We start from the raw sequence: 18,541 nt of genomic DNA, 5'->3' as shown, positions 1-18,541 counted from the left end.
AGAAGAGCAGAAAAGGGAGAAGGTGAGGAAAAAGCTTTTTCTATATGGAACACTTTAGGGGCGTCAGACTTCTGGGGACACTCTGATCTCATCTTTACCTTTGTAAATATCCTCTCCCCTCCCTACTTTTCTCTCTTTTTCTCCTGATGTGTTCCACTTGTTAGTACAAGGAAACTTTTTTCCTTAGACAAAAGATTATAAAGAAATGAGTCTGGTCAAGTTTGGTTTGGTTTTTAATATTCTCTTTAAAAATGTTCATGTTTGCCATTAGCCGATCACAATTTCAAACACACTATGGATTTTTTACCCTTCCATTCCATTTTTAGAATACAGTTTTTGCCTAGACTTGGTAATGGATCTATTAATCCTTCACTGGATATAAAGGAAAACTCCACATTTATGACTTTAACCAGGGTTCTCAACTTGGCGTTACTGACTTTTGAGGCCAGAAAATTCTTGTACAATGTTGGATATTTAGCAGCGTCCTTGGTCTATGCTCGCTAGATGCCATCAGCACCAGCTGTAAAATCCAAAAATGTCTCCTGATATTGCCAAATGTCTCTTAGGAAGAAATTCCTCCCCCCACCCTAGAAACACTAGCTTTAAGAAAATCATTAAAATATGAAAAGGAGACATTAGATACCAATTTGAAAACTCAAAATCTTCATTTCCCAAGTATTTCAATATTTCAACTTGAAATACTTTTTTAGTAGATCTTATTCATTGCCTATCTAATGGCCATTTCCCAGCCCTCTGTAATTACATGGTGGGCTGACTCATTGACATTTTTTTTTAAATTTTTTCGGCCCTGCTGAACGGCTTGTGGAATCTCAATTACCCCAACCAGGGACTGAACTAGGGCCATTGCAGTGAACGCACTGAATCCTCACCACTAGACTGCCAGAGAACTCCTGGATTCACTGATTTCTGAGCTGGCAGAATCCTGTCCCAGCCCCGGAGGAGGTGCCAATCATGCAAATCCCCTTTCCCTTTGCCAGTGGTTGGTCAGTGGATGGGAAACACGTAGCTCGGTTCTAGACAATAAGAGATAAAAGTGGGGGAAATGCTTGAGAAAGCCTCAAGATTTTAAGAAGTATCAATAAATAACAATAAATAAGATCTTCTCTAAGAAAAAGTCTTTCGGCCATCTCTCCTTTTCACCCACTAGGATTTTTCACTCACTAGCCTGTGAGTGGGGCTATATTACTTGGAGCTTCAGCAGCTATGTCACAGCCACAAGGAACTAAACAAAAGGCTGAAATGCCAATAGCTTGAGGAAAGTAAAGTAGAAAGAACAAAAGAGCTTCAATCCTCAATGATGTCTTTGAACTGTTGAACTGGCCTCAGAATATCCACTTTGGGCTGCTTGCTAGTTGAAATAATTCAACATTTTTATTGCTTAGATAAACCAATAATTGACACATTATGGTCTGTGGGTCACATCCAGAAACTAAGAATTGTTCTTACAGTTTTAAAAGGTTGTTAGAAAATAAAAATAAACACCCACATGTGATCCACAAAACCAAAATATTTTTACAATATGGCCCTGCACAGAACAAGTTCGCCCAGTCCCCAACCTAAATCCCACTCATAGCAGATGTCTAATGATTTGCTACCCAAAGCATTCCTAACTAATAGAAGTACTGATGTATCCATTTTAAAACTATGGAAACTGAAGGTGGGTTGGCCAATTGTAGGCTCGACTAGGCAGGTCAAATACAAATTCGCCATTATTTCAATTCATTGTAAAGTTAAGCCAAATTGAGGCATCACAAAAGCATTAAACCTATTCCTCAGGGCTTTAAATAATGTTTGTACAACATGTTTGATAATACAAATAAGAATAGACAAGGCCTCTTGATTAAACACAATGTGTTCAATGAATACCTTCAAAAGGAGCCAGACTGTCCCACTATCTAGAGCACCAAGGCATTTCCTGCATTAGGAAATCAAAGCTGGAGCCTCCAAGGAGGAAAAGTCATTACAGAAAAACACCAGAAACAAACACAGATACGATCAATTCCGTCTTCTACTTGCTGACACAGTTCCTTCACTTCCTCACTGACTCACTCAGAGAGTGAATCTTCAAGGAAAAACACTCAAAGCCTTCCTCCACTAACTATAGCTCCTGTGTTAATCTGCAGTCAGGTCAGCACGTTCTGTCATGTAAACAGTGACAAAATCTTAAGCACACTCAGAGCACTGGGTCTAGAAGAAGGCACACAAAACTTGTGAACAGCCCCTAAGGTGAGTGTTGCACAAAAGTTACAGTAAACACCTGCCAGCATCTAACCATGGAGCTGAAACTGAGCACCAAGGGTGGCAGAGCCAGGCTTTTCTCAGTTGATCCAACCAGCATTTCTCTGCCTCGGTATCCCAGGACCTGGCACCCAGCAGGCGGTCAGTGAGGAACGAGCGCCCTGAGTCTACACCCAGTACTGCCTGCGCTTCAGTGCTGGGTTGGTCTGTCGGCAGAGCTGGACCATGTCAGGATCCAAATTCACCCATGTCTCCCAAGGAGCACATCTTTCTGCTGGCTCGGAAGCTGGAGACTTCTCCATGTGCTCACACTGTGGGGCCCTGAAAAGACTGACTGGAGGACTGCCGGAGCTTCTCAGGAGAGGCGTCACTGTGACAGTGGGGACTGCTGCGCTCCTTTCTGGCCTAGGACCCGTGGTTGTGGGTTCTAGGTCGATCCGGGGCTTAGTAAGAGGTTTTGCCCTCTCTGCCTTCCGGCCCAGCAGCCAGACACACAAGGCCACCACGGCTCCTGTTAGCAGGAGGAGCACCACTGTCAGTGGTATGATGGCCGTCAGAGGGTGACTGCTCTCCCTGGGCTGGGTGCGGGCCCCAGGGCTGGCTCTGGCGGCATCTGGTGACCAAATGACTCTGGTGGGAGAAGCCGTGACATCCAGAGTGGGCTCTTCACCACCGTGTCGTCCCCAGGGAGCTGCTTCCGGCCATCTGGTCTGGGTCAGCTGCCCCAGAGTTCCTGTCTGTGTTGTGGGTTCTGAGGAAACCACAGGCTTTTCCTGAGGGAGACTGATAGTCACAAGGTTATCAGTGACTAAGAAGGAAACATTGGGGGTAAAAGTCTGTGAAAGAAAGGGGCCAGGTGGCACTATGGTGAAGGGGAGACACCCTGTTGCTGGTTGGACATGGTCTGCCCTGAGCAGAAATGTGAAGGAGTCATTGAGGCTGCTGGGGCCCGTCAGATTGGCATGCGGCTCGAGCATCAGCAGTCCTTGGTCAATATCCCTCTGAGTGAACAGAGTAACATCTTCCAAGGCAGTGTCCCGGCCTGCTCTTCGTACAAGTCTGCTGTGGAGAGGGGGCTCTGTCACTTCAAATGTGGGGTCACTGTTAGTCCTGTCAGCAAGCTCAGCAGCATCAAGGTCCTTTCTTGTCAGCGGATGGGCCACGCTGTTGGCAACTGTCAGGTCTGACGTAACCCGCAGTAAAGGCTGCACTCGGATGCACAGTGTTTGTCCTGTCAGGTTGCTTTCTGAGGTAAACAGTGAGAACTGTAGCTGGTCCTCTGAGGCACTGAGGTTTGTCATGTGGTAAGACAGCTTTCCTAAATTCACATCTTCCTGTCCAAAACTGACGACCACCCGGTCTTCAATGAGCAGATGACCATGTTGGAGGGGCCACATAACCTTGTAAGTGATTTGGGGGCTCCTCCCATTGGTCACTGCTGATAAGTGAGCACTGGTGATGGTGACACTTGTCTGGCCTTGTGGAAGAAGAAGGTCAGTGAGGTTCACAAGGGTGATGGAGACAGGGATGACATCCAGGTGGAAGAGCTTATAGAGCGGCCGGTGTTGGCCATCGGTGACACTGAAGTAAAACGCTCCAGAGGATGGGCTTCCATCTTGTATGAACCACACCCGAGAGTTATCAATGTCGGCTTGTGAGAAGTGGTGAACAGGTATATGCAGATGGTGCGCCATTGCCAAAAAGCCATTATTAGGATCACGGATGATCACATACCTGATCTCTTCTGGAGGACTATCTAGATCTTCCACTTTTAGGTTTTCAGGTCCTAAAACCAACCTATTGCCCTGCAGAACTTGCAGTCGAAGCCCTTTTGTCTTTAATTCTGGTGCTCGGTCATTTATAGGAATGATGGTGATGTTAAACATTTCTTCATGAAAGTCGGCCTCTGGCTTCATGGTGGACTTGCTCTTTTCATTGGGCCAAATGGCAAAGGTAAAGTTATCAGCCAGTGATTCAGAGTCATCGTGAAGGTATGTGACTCCAAATTTATTAATTATATATTGAGAGAAATTGGGTTTTCTTTTGGTAATATTTCTCTCTCCAACCATAAGAGTTCCATGGTGAGGAAGAGATGTAACTTGGAACCAAATTTCATATGAAGAACGCTGAGATTTGGGCAATTTAAGTAAGAGATTGGACGCATCTAACTTAGACTGGTCAATGAGAACTTTGTCTCCCTCCTTGACAACAGCTCCTGTTAAAAACACATGTAAAGAACAAAATGGCATTTCATTAGAACTTTCAAATGATCTCACATTTGCCCATCCCAGTGGATGATTCAAAAAACCTTAACATCTGAATTAGCATTGCTACCCAAGGCATACTAAAGAAATAAATTTTAAATACACACGCCCACACTAAGTATTTCAAGTAAGAGAGTTTTAAACCTTGAGATTCACTTATAACAAGTCCATCTCCTAACTTTCCCACTACTGGACTTTCTCTTACCATAGAAACAGGTATAGCTTTCAGTATCTCTTTCTTTTCAAGAATTTACCCTTTTTGTTATGTTCATTTTCCATCAACAATTTTCAGTCATGGGCATGGTGAAGACCCATTTGGAAGTACAAATAAGAATTCTTGAAAGCTAATTTTCCATTCTTTCCCCACTGAAACTATTAAGGCTCAGGAGAGGAAAAAGCAGAGGCCCAGAGAAAAAGCATACATAAAGAAATAACACATTTCATAGCCAAAGAAGTTTTATTTCAAAGATTGATATCATGGCATTGATAATTAAAAAGGGAAAGATTTATTCCCCAAATGTCCCTGTTCTAAGAAGTGGAGATAAGGTACTGACCTTATCAGTAGGATAAGGTGGAATTACCTGTATTTGCAAGTAGACGACTCTGCCGACCAGGTTCATTAATTTCATATGAAATAGTTATATGAAACTCCTCAGGGCCTAGAGCTGCTGGCGGGGAGGACACTGTGAACGTGAAAGAGTCTTCCGTGGTCCAGCCTGTGTGTTCCCAGTCCATATGCTGGTATAATATCAGCTGTTCACTCACCTGGCCAGATAGTAAGAAAAATCAGCCCCTGGTTTCAGGGATCATATGAGAATAAACATATATCCCAATTGGAAGAGATGCATGTTTCTTCAGGGTTTATTCATCCTCAGAGTATTGCACATTTCCATGCAAATTCAGGAACATTAAAAGTGTGGTAACTTATTGGTCAAACCTAGGTGATTCTATTACCAAAAGAGAAGGAAAAGCACATTGATTTTGAGATGACTGATGCCTGCGGTATCTATATTATAGCAAGTTTATAATGAACCTTTACTTCCGTGTCAGCATCATAACTACCAACTCCCAACCAATCTTGCTTCATATGTATTCCTACTTTTCTGCCCAACAGATTATTTTGAAGCAAAACACAGACATCAAATAATTTCATCTGTAAATGCTCTAGTAAGTATCAGTAAAAGATGATTTTTTTCAAATATTCAGTTACCACTCATATGGCATCATTTAATGTGGTCCTCTGGTACCTATAGTTCTTATGTATTTGTAGTTATATCTAGAGCTTTAATAAGAATCAGGTTCAATTTTGCGGTAAGAATGTTTTACATGTATATTTCCTCTTGCATTGCATCACAAGGCAAAATAATGTTGGGCTTCTTCTCTTTTGGATATGTTAAGATTGATAGGCGGCTTCAAGTGTTGCCAGACTGATCCAACTATCTTTAAGCTCCCCATGAGTTTATCAACTAAGTTTTACATGCTCATTGATACAACTGCCTAAACTCATTATTTTCATGGGTTTCCCCAGTGGCTCAGACTGTAAAGAATCCACCTGCAATGCAGGAGACTCAGGTTCAATCCCTAGGTCAGGAAGAACCTCAGGGGAAGGGAATGGCTACCCACTCCAGTATTCTTGTATGGGGAATCCCATGGACAAAGGAGCCTGGCAGGCTACAATCCATGGGGTCGAAAAGAGTCAGACACGACTGAGAAACTAAGCACATTATTTTCACAGTGACAAAACAATGATATTATTCATCATTCCCTCTTCATTCTTATTTGTAATTCTTCTATGAAAAACTTTCTCTTATCAGCTAGTTGGCTGCACTGATATACAGTACATGCAGAACAGACAGGATAAGTGTTTTATTCTTTTCCTTGTAATATCATTCTCCAGAAGAATGAGTCCCTTGGCTCCGATCTCCAAACACTGACCACTGGTTTTCTTTTATTTGTTTGAGAATCATCATTAATTCATGAATTTTAATATATGGTGTATATCATTCTCTTGCAAGTATAACTCCTACTGATTTTTAAGTTTTCCCATCTTGCTTAAGATAGTTTTCAAGATTTAATTAAAGTCCTTCATGTCTGTGACCTATCACTGTCCTTTTTTGAAAAACGTTTTATTTTCTATTGGAGTATAGCCAATTATCAATGTTGTGATAGTTTCAGGTGGACAGCAAACTCAATCATACATAAACATGTATCCCTTCTCTTCCAAACTCCCCTCCCGTCCAGGCGGTCACATACTATCAAGGTCCTTTTTATATCAACTGATGGAGATGGTCCCACTCAGTGTTTTGTTGTCCAGATAAAATAGAGATAAAATATTCAACCCTTAATTCCTATAGGTCACATCTTTTTCTGACCTGCTATCTATTACAATATCTGAACTTACAGATACGTTCTGCCAAAGTACTTGACTGTCCGTGTCAAAAGTGCTGAGGATAAACTATCATATAATTTACAGAGAAATTTTCATCAGTCAGTATTTGGAAATATGGCCTTCCATATCCATGGGTTCCACACCCAAAGATTCAACCAACCATGGATCAAAAACATTTGGAAAAAAAATCCCATAAAGTTCCGAAAGTCAAAATTGTTATGTGTTACATACTGGCAATGATTTATACGGCATTTATATTATATTAGGTATTGTAAGTAATCTAGAAATGATTTAAAGTACACAGAAGAATATGTGCAGGTTATATGCAAATACTATTCCATTTTATATATGGGACTTGAGCATCCTCAGATTTTAGTATTTGCAGTCGTGGGGGATATAGGGAGGGATGGTCCTGGAACTAAAATCCTACAGATACGTAAGGATGACTGTAATGTATTAATTAACAGAGGTTTGGCAATGTGTTGCTCTGACTTTCTGCTCAGGACAGTGGATGTATCTAGAACCAGAAAGGCTTTTGGCTAGTGAGGTTCATGGAATAAAAGATCTGTGTTCCCAGAGTGGCCAAAACTGCTGACGAGGAGTTTTTTGTTTCTCATCCTATTCAAGGATAAAGCAAGGAAGTGCCATCACTTGGGGATTTTAAGTGGGGAGAAGAAAATATCATCTCTCAACATTTCCTAATTAAAAAAACAAGGTTACTCATGAGAAATCAGACTTTCTCCAAAGATAGTAATTTCTGCCACTAACTAGTAACTGAATACCCCAGAAGCTCCTGGGGAATAAGTCAGTTTTATTTAGTAGATCTACCATGTCTATTCCTAGTTTAAGATTTACGACAAAAGGTTAGTTATCAATATATTCCTCCTCCTAGAAGTAGGTGACTGTGCCATGGATTTTAGACCAGAGGATGGTTCCTGAAATGGTTCCATTCTGCTTGAGAAGTATAATATTATAAGGCAAACAAGATCCAGTTTCTTAATATGAAAAATCACAGACTATTAACCAGGAGGAAGGTTTTTGTGGATATGGGTCATTCGTGGCCACTGCTTCTTTGGTATGAGTGAAAGTCAGCTTCCCTAAAAACTATATAACAAATTGTTAGACTAATCTAAGATCTTTTGATGTCTATTGTAAGGAAAATGATTTTCCCATGGAAAGAATGGTTTTCATAGATGGGAAGAGTAGACATGAAGGTCAGAAATCTTCTGAAAGAAGTAACTGGGAAAGAGTCTTAAACATAGTTCTGTTTTTTAGGAGCCTAATGGCACCCCACTCCAGTACTCTTGCCTGGAAAATCCCATAGACAGGGGAGCCTGGTAGGCTGCAGTCCATGGGGTCGCGAAGAGTCGGACACAGCTGAGCAACTTCACTTTGACTTTTCACTTTCATGCATTGGAGAAGGAAATGGCAACCCACTCCAGTATTCTTGCCTGGAGAATCCCAGGGATGGGGGAGCCTGCTGGGCTGCCATCTCTGGGGTCGCACAGAGTCAGACACGACTGAAGTGACTTAGCAGCACTTAGCAGCAATGTAGGAGAGGTCTGTTCTGAGTTCTGTTTTTGAAAGGCATTTTAAGAGTAAGAAATTGTGGATAACAAAGTGACATTTTACTCTGGAGAGAGAGAGAGGGAATGGAATTAGATTCATCTTGAGTGTGTGAGCTTCCAAGACCAGAGAACAGGTAACTGAAAAGGCTGAGCTAGAAGTCAAAGGAAGTGAGGGCACCTGTGGAATGTCAACTTGCCACTCATGCCTTGAAGGAGGGTAAGAGGGTTGAGGTGATGTTTAGAAAACAACTTTGGCTTCACCAGCTGTAAGAGTCAGGTTCTAAGGGGTGTGTCTGTGTGTGTGAGTTGGTGTATTTGTGAGAGTGCCTGTGTGTGTGTGCATGCTGAGAGAGGGCCAGGAGAGGAAGAATAAGATCAAGACCTTATGCGAAAAAGTGTAGGGTCAACCTGAGGAGAGAAGGTTCTCAGAGAAGATTAGGAATTACTTGTTACCTCAAATAGAAGGCAGCCTTCGGAACAACTTCCAACAGCTCTGCATATTTCCACTGTGTTAAATATAGACAGATAAGCCACTTAGCAAAATACCTGGGCTCTGGGATTAAGGGGAGGGGAAAGGGGTGTTTTTGTTTCCTATGGATTTAGATTAGCCCAGATGTTTTCTCTTTTACAATTTTTCTGGTACGTCATTAGAAACTGAATGGTGTATACTTTCAATATAGAAAGAAAAAGAAAATCAGAAAAGTCAGGGTTTCCCTGGTGGCTCAGTAGTAAAGAATCCGCCTGCCAATGCAGGAGACACAGGTTCCATCCCTGATCCGGAAAATTCCACACACTACGGAACAACTAAGCCCGTGTGCCTCAACCATTGAGCCTGTGCTCTAGAGCCCTTGAGCCGCAACTGCTAAGCCCAAGCATCCCAGCTACTGAAGCTTCGCCCCTTAGAGCCCATGCACGGCAACGAGAGAGGCCACCGCAGTGAGAAGCCCATGCGCAACTGGAGTCGCCCCCGCTTGCCGAAACTGGAGAAAGTCCACGCAGCAGTGAAGACCCAGCACAGCCAAAAATAGACAGATACAATGATTTTAAAAAAGAAAAGAAAACTCACCATTTGGCAACCAACTAGCAATAAATGCTTCAGGTAAGAATCCTAAAATGACTGGTAAAACTACTGAGCTAAATTATGATGAGAAACAGGATATTTAGATGGTTCCAAAGCGTCTCCTCACAGATACTTACTAATTTTCAAAGGGGAAAATAGTACCTTTACAGTTGAGAAACCGGAAAAACAGCACCTGACCAAGTGATGAAAGAAAATATCATCAGGGACAGGGCAAAGCGAGCACTGGGCAGGAAGCTCTGGAAGAATCCGGCCTCTCTTGTGGCTCTCTTGCCCCAGACAAGAGGAAACATCAGATGAAATCAAGCTGAGGGACTTCCTACAAATAACTGGCCTGTTGGCCCCCAAAAATGACAAGGTCACAAAAGTCAACAGGACTGTGGAATGAATCCAGATTAAAGGCGACTAAAGGCTCCTGACACCTATTTGCTATGTTTTGTGCTGTGGGTTTTCCCCTCTGCCATAGAGGACAGTCACTGAAACAAGTTGTCAAATTTGAGTAAGGTCTATAGATTATAAAACAGCATTAGTGTTAATTTCATGCTGTTGAAAATTAAACTGTGGTTATATAAGAGAATGGCTTCTTGATTTTAGGAACTATACAGAGCTAAACATAAATGTACTAAATATAGAGGTAAATATATACAAATATGTTACTAAATATAGTGGTAAGGGGGGCATCGTGTCTGTACCTGGCTCTCAAAACTCAAAATATCAAAAGTGTGTGTGTGTGTGTGTGTATGTGTGTAGGGAGAATGATAAAGGCAGTTAAAAGGCAGATAAATGCTAACATTTGGTGAATATGGATGAACAATATAAGAGAATTCTGTATTCTATTGTGATTTTTTTCTGAGTCTGAAATTATTTCAAAATAAAAAACTAATATAACAATTTTAAAAAGTAAATCCTGGGATGTCTTACTATATCAACTTTAAAAAGGGATCAACAGTCCCTCTTCTCTGATGACTCTGTGTATGTAGAATGGGGGAAGTGCCTTGGGCACTCTGAAATCAACTAGAGGTTGTAGGCTCTGCCAGCATGCACCCCACCTCCAAATTGGTCCATTTCTCTAGGACTTTACTGAGGTTGTATTCCTCTCCGAATGGATGGATATGTGGCTCCAGATCCTAGACCTTCTCAGAGTAGTGCTTTTACTGGAAGGGACACTAGGATAACACCCTTTGGATCTCTGAGATCAAAACATCCTGGATCTCATATCCTTGATTCCTACTGAACCACAAAGAAAAACATTCATCATAGTCTAGAGAGACAGATTTGGCTCTAAGAAGGCTAGGGATTCTATTGGGTTTTGTGTGATGGGCTAAAGTTTACAGCTGAGAGGCTCCTGAGATGCTCAAAGAAGTTGGAATTTCAGTAACTCCTCTCCCTCCCTGCAGTGTCAGGACTAGCTGGGAGCAGCACAGGGGCCAGAAGCCAGATGTCCAGGCTTATAGATAAGAGCTCTTTCTTTAGAGCCACATTACTGGCAACTTTTTGCCCCCAACTACTTGAACCATTAACCTTCTTCCTCCAAGAAGGAAAAGGATGTTCATTAATATAAAAATGGAAGCACAGGAATGTAGTAACATTTGAACCCTGGATTGATCAGCCGCTGTGAAGCTTAGTTACTCAGCTGTGTCTGACTCTGCAACCCCATGGACTATAGCCCACCAGGCTCCTCTGTCCATGGGATTTCCCAGATAAGAATACTGGAGTGGGTTGCCATTCCCTTCTCCAGAGGATCTTCCTGACCCAGGGATCTCCTGTGTCTCCTGCATTGGCAGGCAAATTCTTTACACTGAGCCACCCGGGAAGCCAGATTGATCAGACGCAAAGTCAAATATAAATATTACCAACTGCCAGCTCTGTGGAGAAGGTAATGGCACCCCACTCCAGTACTCTTGCCTGGAAAATCCCATGGACGGAGGAGCCTGGTAGGCTGCAGTCCATGGGGTCGCTAAGAGTCGGACACGACTGAGCAACTTCACTTTCACTTTTCACTTTCATGCATTGGAGAAGGAAATGGCAACCCACTCCAGTGTCCTTGCCTGGAGAATCCCAGGGAGGGGGGAGCCTGGTAGGCAGCCGCCTATGGGGTCGCAAAGAGTCGGACACGACTAAAATGACTTAGCAGCAGCAGCAGCAGCAGCCAGCTCTGTGGCTTTTATGCAAGTCATTTAATCTCACTGAGCCTCCATTTATGCATTAAAATACAGAATTGTATCTGATTTGCAGATATGCATTTGACCTAATTGGTCTTTTGCCATATCAGTGTTCAAAATGGCAGGCTTTGGGCATTTCTAGGGCTTTCAAGAAAGGATCTAAGCCCTAACTAAACAATTCCTTACAGATGGAAGGCTATATTCATTTTTTATAGTGAATCATGGCATGAGAATATTAAGCAATCAGAAAGTTCTAAAATATGCCTAATAAAATGAATATTTTCCCATAAAACAAAGGAAATTGTAGGCTGGAATTTTGGCACATATTTTGGAAGCTTACTTTCAGCTGCTTTGTAAATAAGTATTAGCTCACCATTCTATGGGCTTCCCAGGTGGTATCAGTGGTAAAGATTGAACCTGCTGATGTGGAAAACACAGGAGGCAAGGGTTCAGTCCTGAGTTGGGAAGATCCCCTGGAGGAGGAAATGTCAAACTACCCCAGATTTCTTGCCTGGAGAATCCCATGGACAGAGGATCTTGGTGGGCTACCGTCCATAGAGTTGCTAAGAGTCGGACACAACTGAAGAGACTTAGCATGCAAGCATGCACCATTCTACACTTGGTGATTCAGTAAATATTTGTTTAAAAAACAGATACACTACTTACAAAGTGTTTTACGAAACTTAACTATAAAGTGTACATTTATATCATGAAGCAGTAGAAAGAAGGCAATACAAGACATCTTACCCATTTACTTAATAAAAACACATTGACAGTACCTAACCTTAATTGTGTCCTAAATATATGCCAGGCATTCTGTTTGGCACATATGTAACTCACTTTATTTTTGTTTTAGGAGGGATTGTTATATTCATTTGACAGATTAAAAAAAAAAAAACAACAACTGAGGCTCAGAAAATTTAAATAATTCACTAGCCAACAGGTGTAAGAACTCAGTTTTTAATTTAGTCCTGTGTGACTCCAGAGTTCATTGAACCTATGTGTAGAAAGCTCAGTGTGTGCTAAGTCACTTCGGTCACGTCCGACTCTTTGCGACCCCAGGGACTGAAGCCCAGTAGGCTCCTCTGTACATGGGAATCTCCAGGCAAGAATACTGGAGCGGGTTGCCATTTCCCCCTCCAGGGGATCTTCCTGACTCAGGGATCAAACCCTATCTCTTACCTCTCCTGCATTGTGAGGTGGGTTCTTTACCACTAGTACCACCTGGGAAGCCCAGAAAACTCCGTGGCACTATAGTAAGCCAGAAATTCACAAGTTAGTCTCTCTCAGTTCAGTTCAGTTCAGTTGCTCAGTCGTGTCCGACTCTTTGCGACCCCATGAATTGCAGCACGCCAGGCCTCCTTGTCCATCACCAAGTCCCAGAGTTCACTCAGACTCACATCCATTGAGTCAGTGATGCCATCCAGCCATCTCATCCTCTGTCATCCCCTTCTCCTCCTGCCCCCAATCCCTCCCAGAATCAGAGTCTTTTCCAGTGAGGAATTCAGGAATGTGGAAAGTGAATGGGTAGGTATGATTAGGGCAGACAAGTGCCATTTTGGTCTGGCCTGTCTAGGACACAGTCAGTAATCTCACCCAAAAAAATCTCTATCTTGGGCAGATATTTGTAAGGAAAGGATACTATAGGAATCCAAACAGTTCAAAAAGATAAAATTTCCAAGGTTCCATGTAGGTTAATAAAAAGTCCTAAAGGCTACAACTGGGGAAACAACAAGCTCCTGTGCTCCTGAAGGATAATCTCAGAGAAATGACTCCTTTCTGTGAGCCCTTTCTTATTTCCACCAGGACTGGGACCACCATGTCTGCAGTCACTATTAGCCAGAGCTTGTAAGGATTCAAAGAAATAGCTCCACATACTGTATCTACTACAAACAGCAAGTTAAGGGAAGGTTGTATTCATTTTCTTTACTGCTGCCATTGTAGATAAGGTAGATTTTCTTACAGGACACTGAGGGAAAGACAATAGGGCTGAAAGGAAAGGAGTTCCAACCTGGCTTCAGACTGAGGGCAATTTCTGTCCAAAAGTACATGTGGTCAGGACTGAGTGTTGGAGAATAAAATTGTCAAACTTGGCCAAAGGGCAGGGCTAGAAAGTTCCAGATTACGTCTTTCTAAAGTTCTCGGAGTCTTTCTAAATATAGCTCCCCATGATCCCGATAAGAAAATCAGAACATGAGTTCTTTACACCGATCTTTCCCTCTGTCTGTACTTAGTCATTCAGTCGTGTCTGACTCTTTACAACCCCATGGACTGTATCCCTCCAGGCTCCTCTGTCCATGGGGATTCTCCAGGCAAAAATACTGGAGCGGGTTGCCATGCCCTCCTCCAGGGGATCCTCTCAGCCCAGGGATCGAACCCAGCTCTCACGCATTGCTGGAGGATCCCTTACCGTCTGAGCCATCAGGGAAGCCTGATCTTCCCCACAGTGGATACTAAAAGTCGACTGTAGCTTTGATATTCCCACTGGAGGAGAGAGTAACCAAATTATCTCAGGGTCAGCTGGGTGAAGAGGCAGGGAGAAGGAGGGACATGCAGGCCACTCACTTGATTCTCCATAACATGACGGCTTTGCCAAAAGGCATGTTTCTAGATAAGACGATGATTGGCCAGAAGGAGCAAGGGAAAGAGACTGGCCAAAAAATCTGTATCTTGGACAGATATTTGTAAGGAAAGGAGACTATAGGAATCCAAACAGTTCAAAAAGATAAAATCTCCGAGGTACCATGTAGGTTAATAAAAAGTCCTAAAGGCTAAGAGTGAGAAAACAACAAGATCCTGTGCTCCTGAAGGATGATCTCAGAGAAATGACTCCTTTTTGTGAGCCCTTTCTTGTTTCCACCAGGACTGGGACCACCATGCCTGCAGAGAACAGCTGGGCACAGAGGGTTCAAAGGTTCCCAGAAGAGGTCAGAAGTCTGGGGCAGCTCAGGATGAACCAGCTTAGAGGGTGCCCAGGTATCAGGCATGCGTAAGTCCCAGGCATGACTCTCCTTAGTGGAAATGGATAGAGGAGGCATTTTAGGAAACTTAAATTTCCTAAACAGTGATATCTGGAAATCTCCAGCTAGAAATGGGCAACTGAAAACCAGGCCCAAACAATTATCCATGCTCCTCCATACTTTACATAAAAATATTACAACAAAAAGCTCTTCACGGGAGCCAAGCAATATATCCATCTACAGCCCTACCTGACAGAGAGGTCCAAATCCACATTTATATGGAAGCAGACTTGCTGCCAGACCAGAGTTCTTTTTTTCTGGAGAAGGGAATGGCTACCCACTCCAGTATTCGCACCTGGAGAATTCTTTGGACAGAGGAGCCTAATAGGCACAGTCCATGGGGTCACAAAGAGTTGGACACAACTGAGTGACTAACACTTTCAGATGCAGATTTGGGCTTCCCAGATGGCACTTGTGGTAAAGAACCCACCTAGCAATGCAGGAGATGTAAGAGACTTGGGTTCAATCCCTGGGTTGGGAAGATCCTCTGGAGAAGGGCATGGCAACCCACTCCAGTATTCGTGCCTGGGAAATCCCATGGACAAAGGAGCCTGGTGGGCTACGGTCCATGGGGTTGCAAAGAGTCAGCCACGGCTGAAGTGACTTAGCACACACGCACAGACATAGATTCTCATGGGCCTTATACCATTACAAGCATGGAGTCCTTTAATCAAACTACCAAGTGAGATCATATGGGACCCCCAGCTTTTACTCTATATGAGCATACTAAGCTAAAAACACCCACCAAAAATATCAGGTCCAAATCTCTCGAACCTATGAATGTTACCTTCTATGGCAAAGACTTTGCAGATGTGAGTAAGTCAATCTTCCTAAGATGGGAAGGGTATCCTGGATTATTCAGGTGGGCTCGAACTGCAATCACATGAATAAGAGGGATGCAGAGGGCTATAAGATACAGACAGAAGGGAAGGCAATGTGACCACAAAGACAGAAATTAGAAAGATGTGGCCACATGCCAGGAAAGCCTGGCAGCCACCGGAAGCAGGAAGACAGGCGAGGAAGAAGTTCTCCCCTAGTGCCTCCAGAGAGAGCATAGCCCTGCCAATGCCTGATTTCAGTCCAGTGAAATGGAGTTCCAACTTCTGACCTCCAGAACTATGAGACAGTAAATTTCTGCTGTTTTAAGCCACCAAGTCTGAGGTCATTTATTACAGCAGCTTTAGGAAGTTAATAAAAGGAGAAAGGCTCAACCATGCTTGCTGAAATGGGAATTAGTTCTCTCTGCTTTTTTAGTTATTCAAAGCCAGCTTCAAGTTTGGACAATGAATAGGTGGCTAGATAACAATGCAATACAATCATTTCCATGCATGCAAAAATATGCTACCACATAATTCAGTGAACTGCAAGGGCCAAATCAAAATTGCTAAAACAAGAAACTGGAAAGTGTTCAAAATGTCTACTGAGTCTAGTTGCCATTAGGCTTGTCACTGAAGAGACCCCAAGAAAGCAGGGGTCAGGGTGGGGCAAGAGCGATCACTAACACAAAGAAGCTTATCCTTCCCTGCTCAGAAAATAAAAGAGCCAAAGTTTAACCATCCCACCGCACTCTCCATTAAGTTGTAATAAATTAGCTTCTCTCCTATGGGAAATGCGTTCACAATTTCTTAAAATGTACACACTGATTTCAGAGTCTAGAAGGGGTTATTAGACAAAACTCATAACCCAGAATCGATTGTATCATTTTCTAAATGTGGTCCTGGAATCCTGTATCTGTGCTGAAGCAGCAGGCAGAGACGAAGATGGATGATCTACCCATAACAGCATAATGGCTGAAACACAATTACTGGGCTTTATGGAAAAGAAAAAAGGCCAGGCGTCATAAACCTCAAAACCAGAACACTTTGCTTTTTAATGATTCCAAATTATCTAAACAAGCACTGGAATGAAAATCACTCAATTAGCCTTGTGCTCTACTAGTAAGAGAATTCTTTAGAGAATTCAATTCTTACTTTTTTGCACATTCTTTGAAATGAACAATAATTTCTCTACATTTGTAAAAAGGTTTTATTTCATTTTAAAATTTGATGATTCACCTTTTCTGCGTATTTGTATGTTTAATTCTTTTCTGTGGTTTATCTATTCCCTCTTGGGCAGTTGTAAAATTACGCAGGTGAAAAACAAGAATGTTACCTGTTTATCTTGGTAGGTTGATATGGTATGGTTTGAAAATCATTAATGTCTTCCAGGATAAGAAAGTATTTTGAGCTATTAACTAACAAATGTTTTCCCCACAATTACTCTTCCAAAGGATGATATTAAGCAAGAAATGTCTTGATTTCTTTCATGAGCTGTAACCATCCAGAGCCATTAATTTAAATGGTCATTTTTGTTTATCCATCAAAAGCCAGACAGGGTATAGGTTGTACATGCAAATGATACAGTGTTTCTGCCTCCCCAAGCTGAGTGGTAGAGAGCTGGAAAGAATTTAGTCCTTTAAGGTAAAGGTGTGAAAAAAGACTCAACCACCACCTGTCTGAAGCCCTCTCCCCATTGGACCCTTAGCAGGTTATGGGCTAGAACCAACTTTTGAAATTAGAAAAAACTAATCTAAAAAGTCAAAAAGCAACTGAAGCCATTGTATTACATGAACATGGCTGAACAGCTCTGAGCTCCTTTTATAATGAAAATTGTTTCCTCTGTAATATCTCTTCTCACCAACCAGATTGAAGAGGACTAATCAAAGCACACAATAAGTGTTCAATCAAGGTCCTTGTTCAGTAATTTCAGAGAAAAGGTTTTAACCATTGTTGCTACCTCCAAAACCTATCCCACCCTCTTTTTGACTTTTTCTGGAGCTGCTGGGGAGGAAACTGAACCATCATAAAATGGCTGAGAATTTGACCAAGGTCCTGTATGTTAGAGGCCATGAAACTATTGATTTTATGAAAGGATTCATAATCCATTTGCATGTGAAGAAGAAGACAGGATCTGAAAAGAGGAAAGTCAGGGAGGTAAGTAATAAGTTTCTTTCTCTTCCCAAGTCACAAATCAAAATGTGCATTTTTGAACATACAAGCTAAACAGAATTGGAACGCCTTCACCTAAACACCAATTGCACTGAATTTTTTGATGATGCTCTACTCTTTTTCAGTATTAATTTTCTTTGTTTTGATGTCAGGACCTTTTTTATTTATATATATATATATTTAGCTTTTTATTTTATATTGGAGTATAACTGATTAACGATGTTGTGATAGCTTCAGGGGGACAGCAAAGGGACTCCGCCATACATATCTCAATATTAATGTTCTGCTTTAATGGTTCCTAATTTTATTTTTACAAAAAGCATGTGTTATATAAAAACTCAAAAAACCCACACACACTGAAAGAGCCAGAGTTAGCATTTGGGTTTGCATTCTTGCAGAGTTTCCTCTACAGATTCTCCTTTCCCCCACAGTACTGATGCTCTTTGTGACTAAACAAGAGGAAAGGGAGTCGGGGTATTTCAATGAAATTTATTCACAGAAGCTTAGAAGCTTAGCCAAACACACCCTGCAAAACACACCAGGTTTGTTCAGCCGCTCCCAGCTGCTCTGGTGAGGCCTTTCACTGGGTCCTCCTTGCCCTGACCCTCCGGGGTGGGATCCTTGGTGCTGCCCCAGCCTCAGGCCTCAGGCTGCCTCCAGCCTGTGCTCAGCCCCAGGATGCAGTCCTGCTGGATCCAGATATGAAGCCCCTGACACGGTCCCCAGCCTCCTCTTCTTGTCATTGCAGGGAAATGTGTTCCAGAACACCAGGGACTCTTCCACAAAGGGAATCAGTGAGTGGGTGACAGGATGA

The 18,541-nt window shown here is 42.5% G+C and overlaps 1 protein-coding gene across 2 annotated transcripts in view; it reads right to left on the bottom strand.

Moving 5' to 3' along the window:
- Window positions 1-215: 215 nt before the first annotated feature.
- The window catches only part of LOC138422011 (chondroitin sulfate proteoglycan 4-like), a 73,215-nt gene continuing 54,889 nt past the window's right edge, over window positions 216-18,541 (bottom strand). For both annotated transcript variants that reach the window (XM_069556551.1, XM_069556552.1), the window contains 2 exons: window positions 5,105-5,288; window positions 216-4,474 (listed from right to left, as the gene is read on the bottom strand). In XM_069556551.1, coding sequence (XP_069412652.1) covers window positions 2,427-4,474; window positions 5,105-5,288 — 2,232 coding nt within the window. In that variant the 3' untranslated portion in view covers window positions 216-2,426. The remainder of the gene's footprint in view (window positions 4,475-5,104; window positions 5,289-18,541) is intronic.

This window comes from Ovis canadensis, chromosome 16 (assembly GCF_042477335.2).
Source record: "Ovis canadensis isolate MfBH-ARS-UI-01 breed Bighorn chromosome 16, ARS-UI_OviCan_v2, whole genome shotgun sequence".
In the NCBI taxonomy this organism is placed as follows: Eukaryota; Metazoa; Chordata; class Mammalia; order Artiodactyla; family Bovidae; genus Ovis; species Ovis canadensis.
This window is presented reverse-complemented; position numbering and strand designations above follow the sequence as displayed.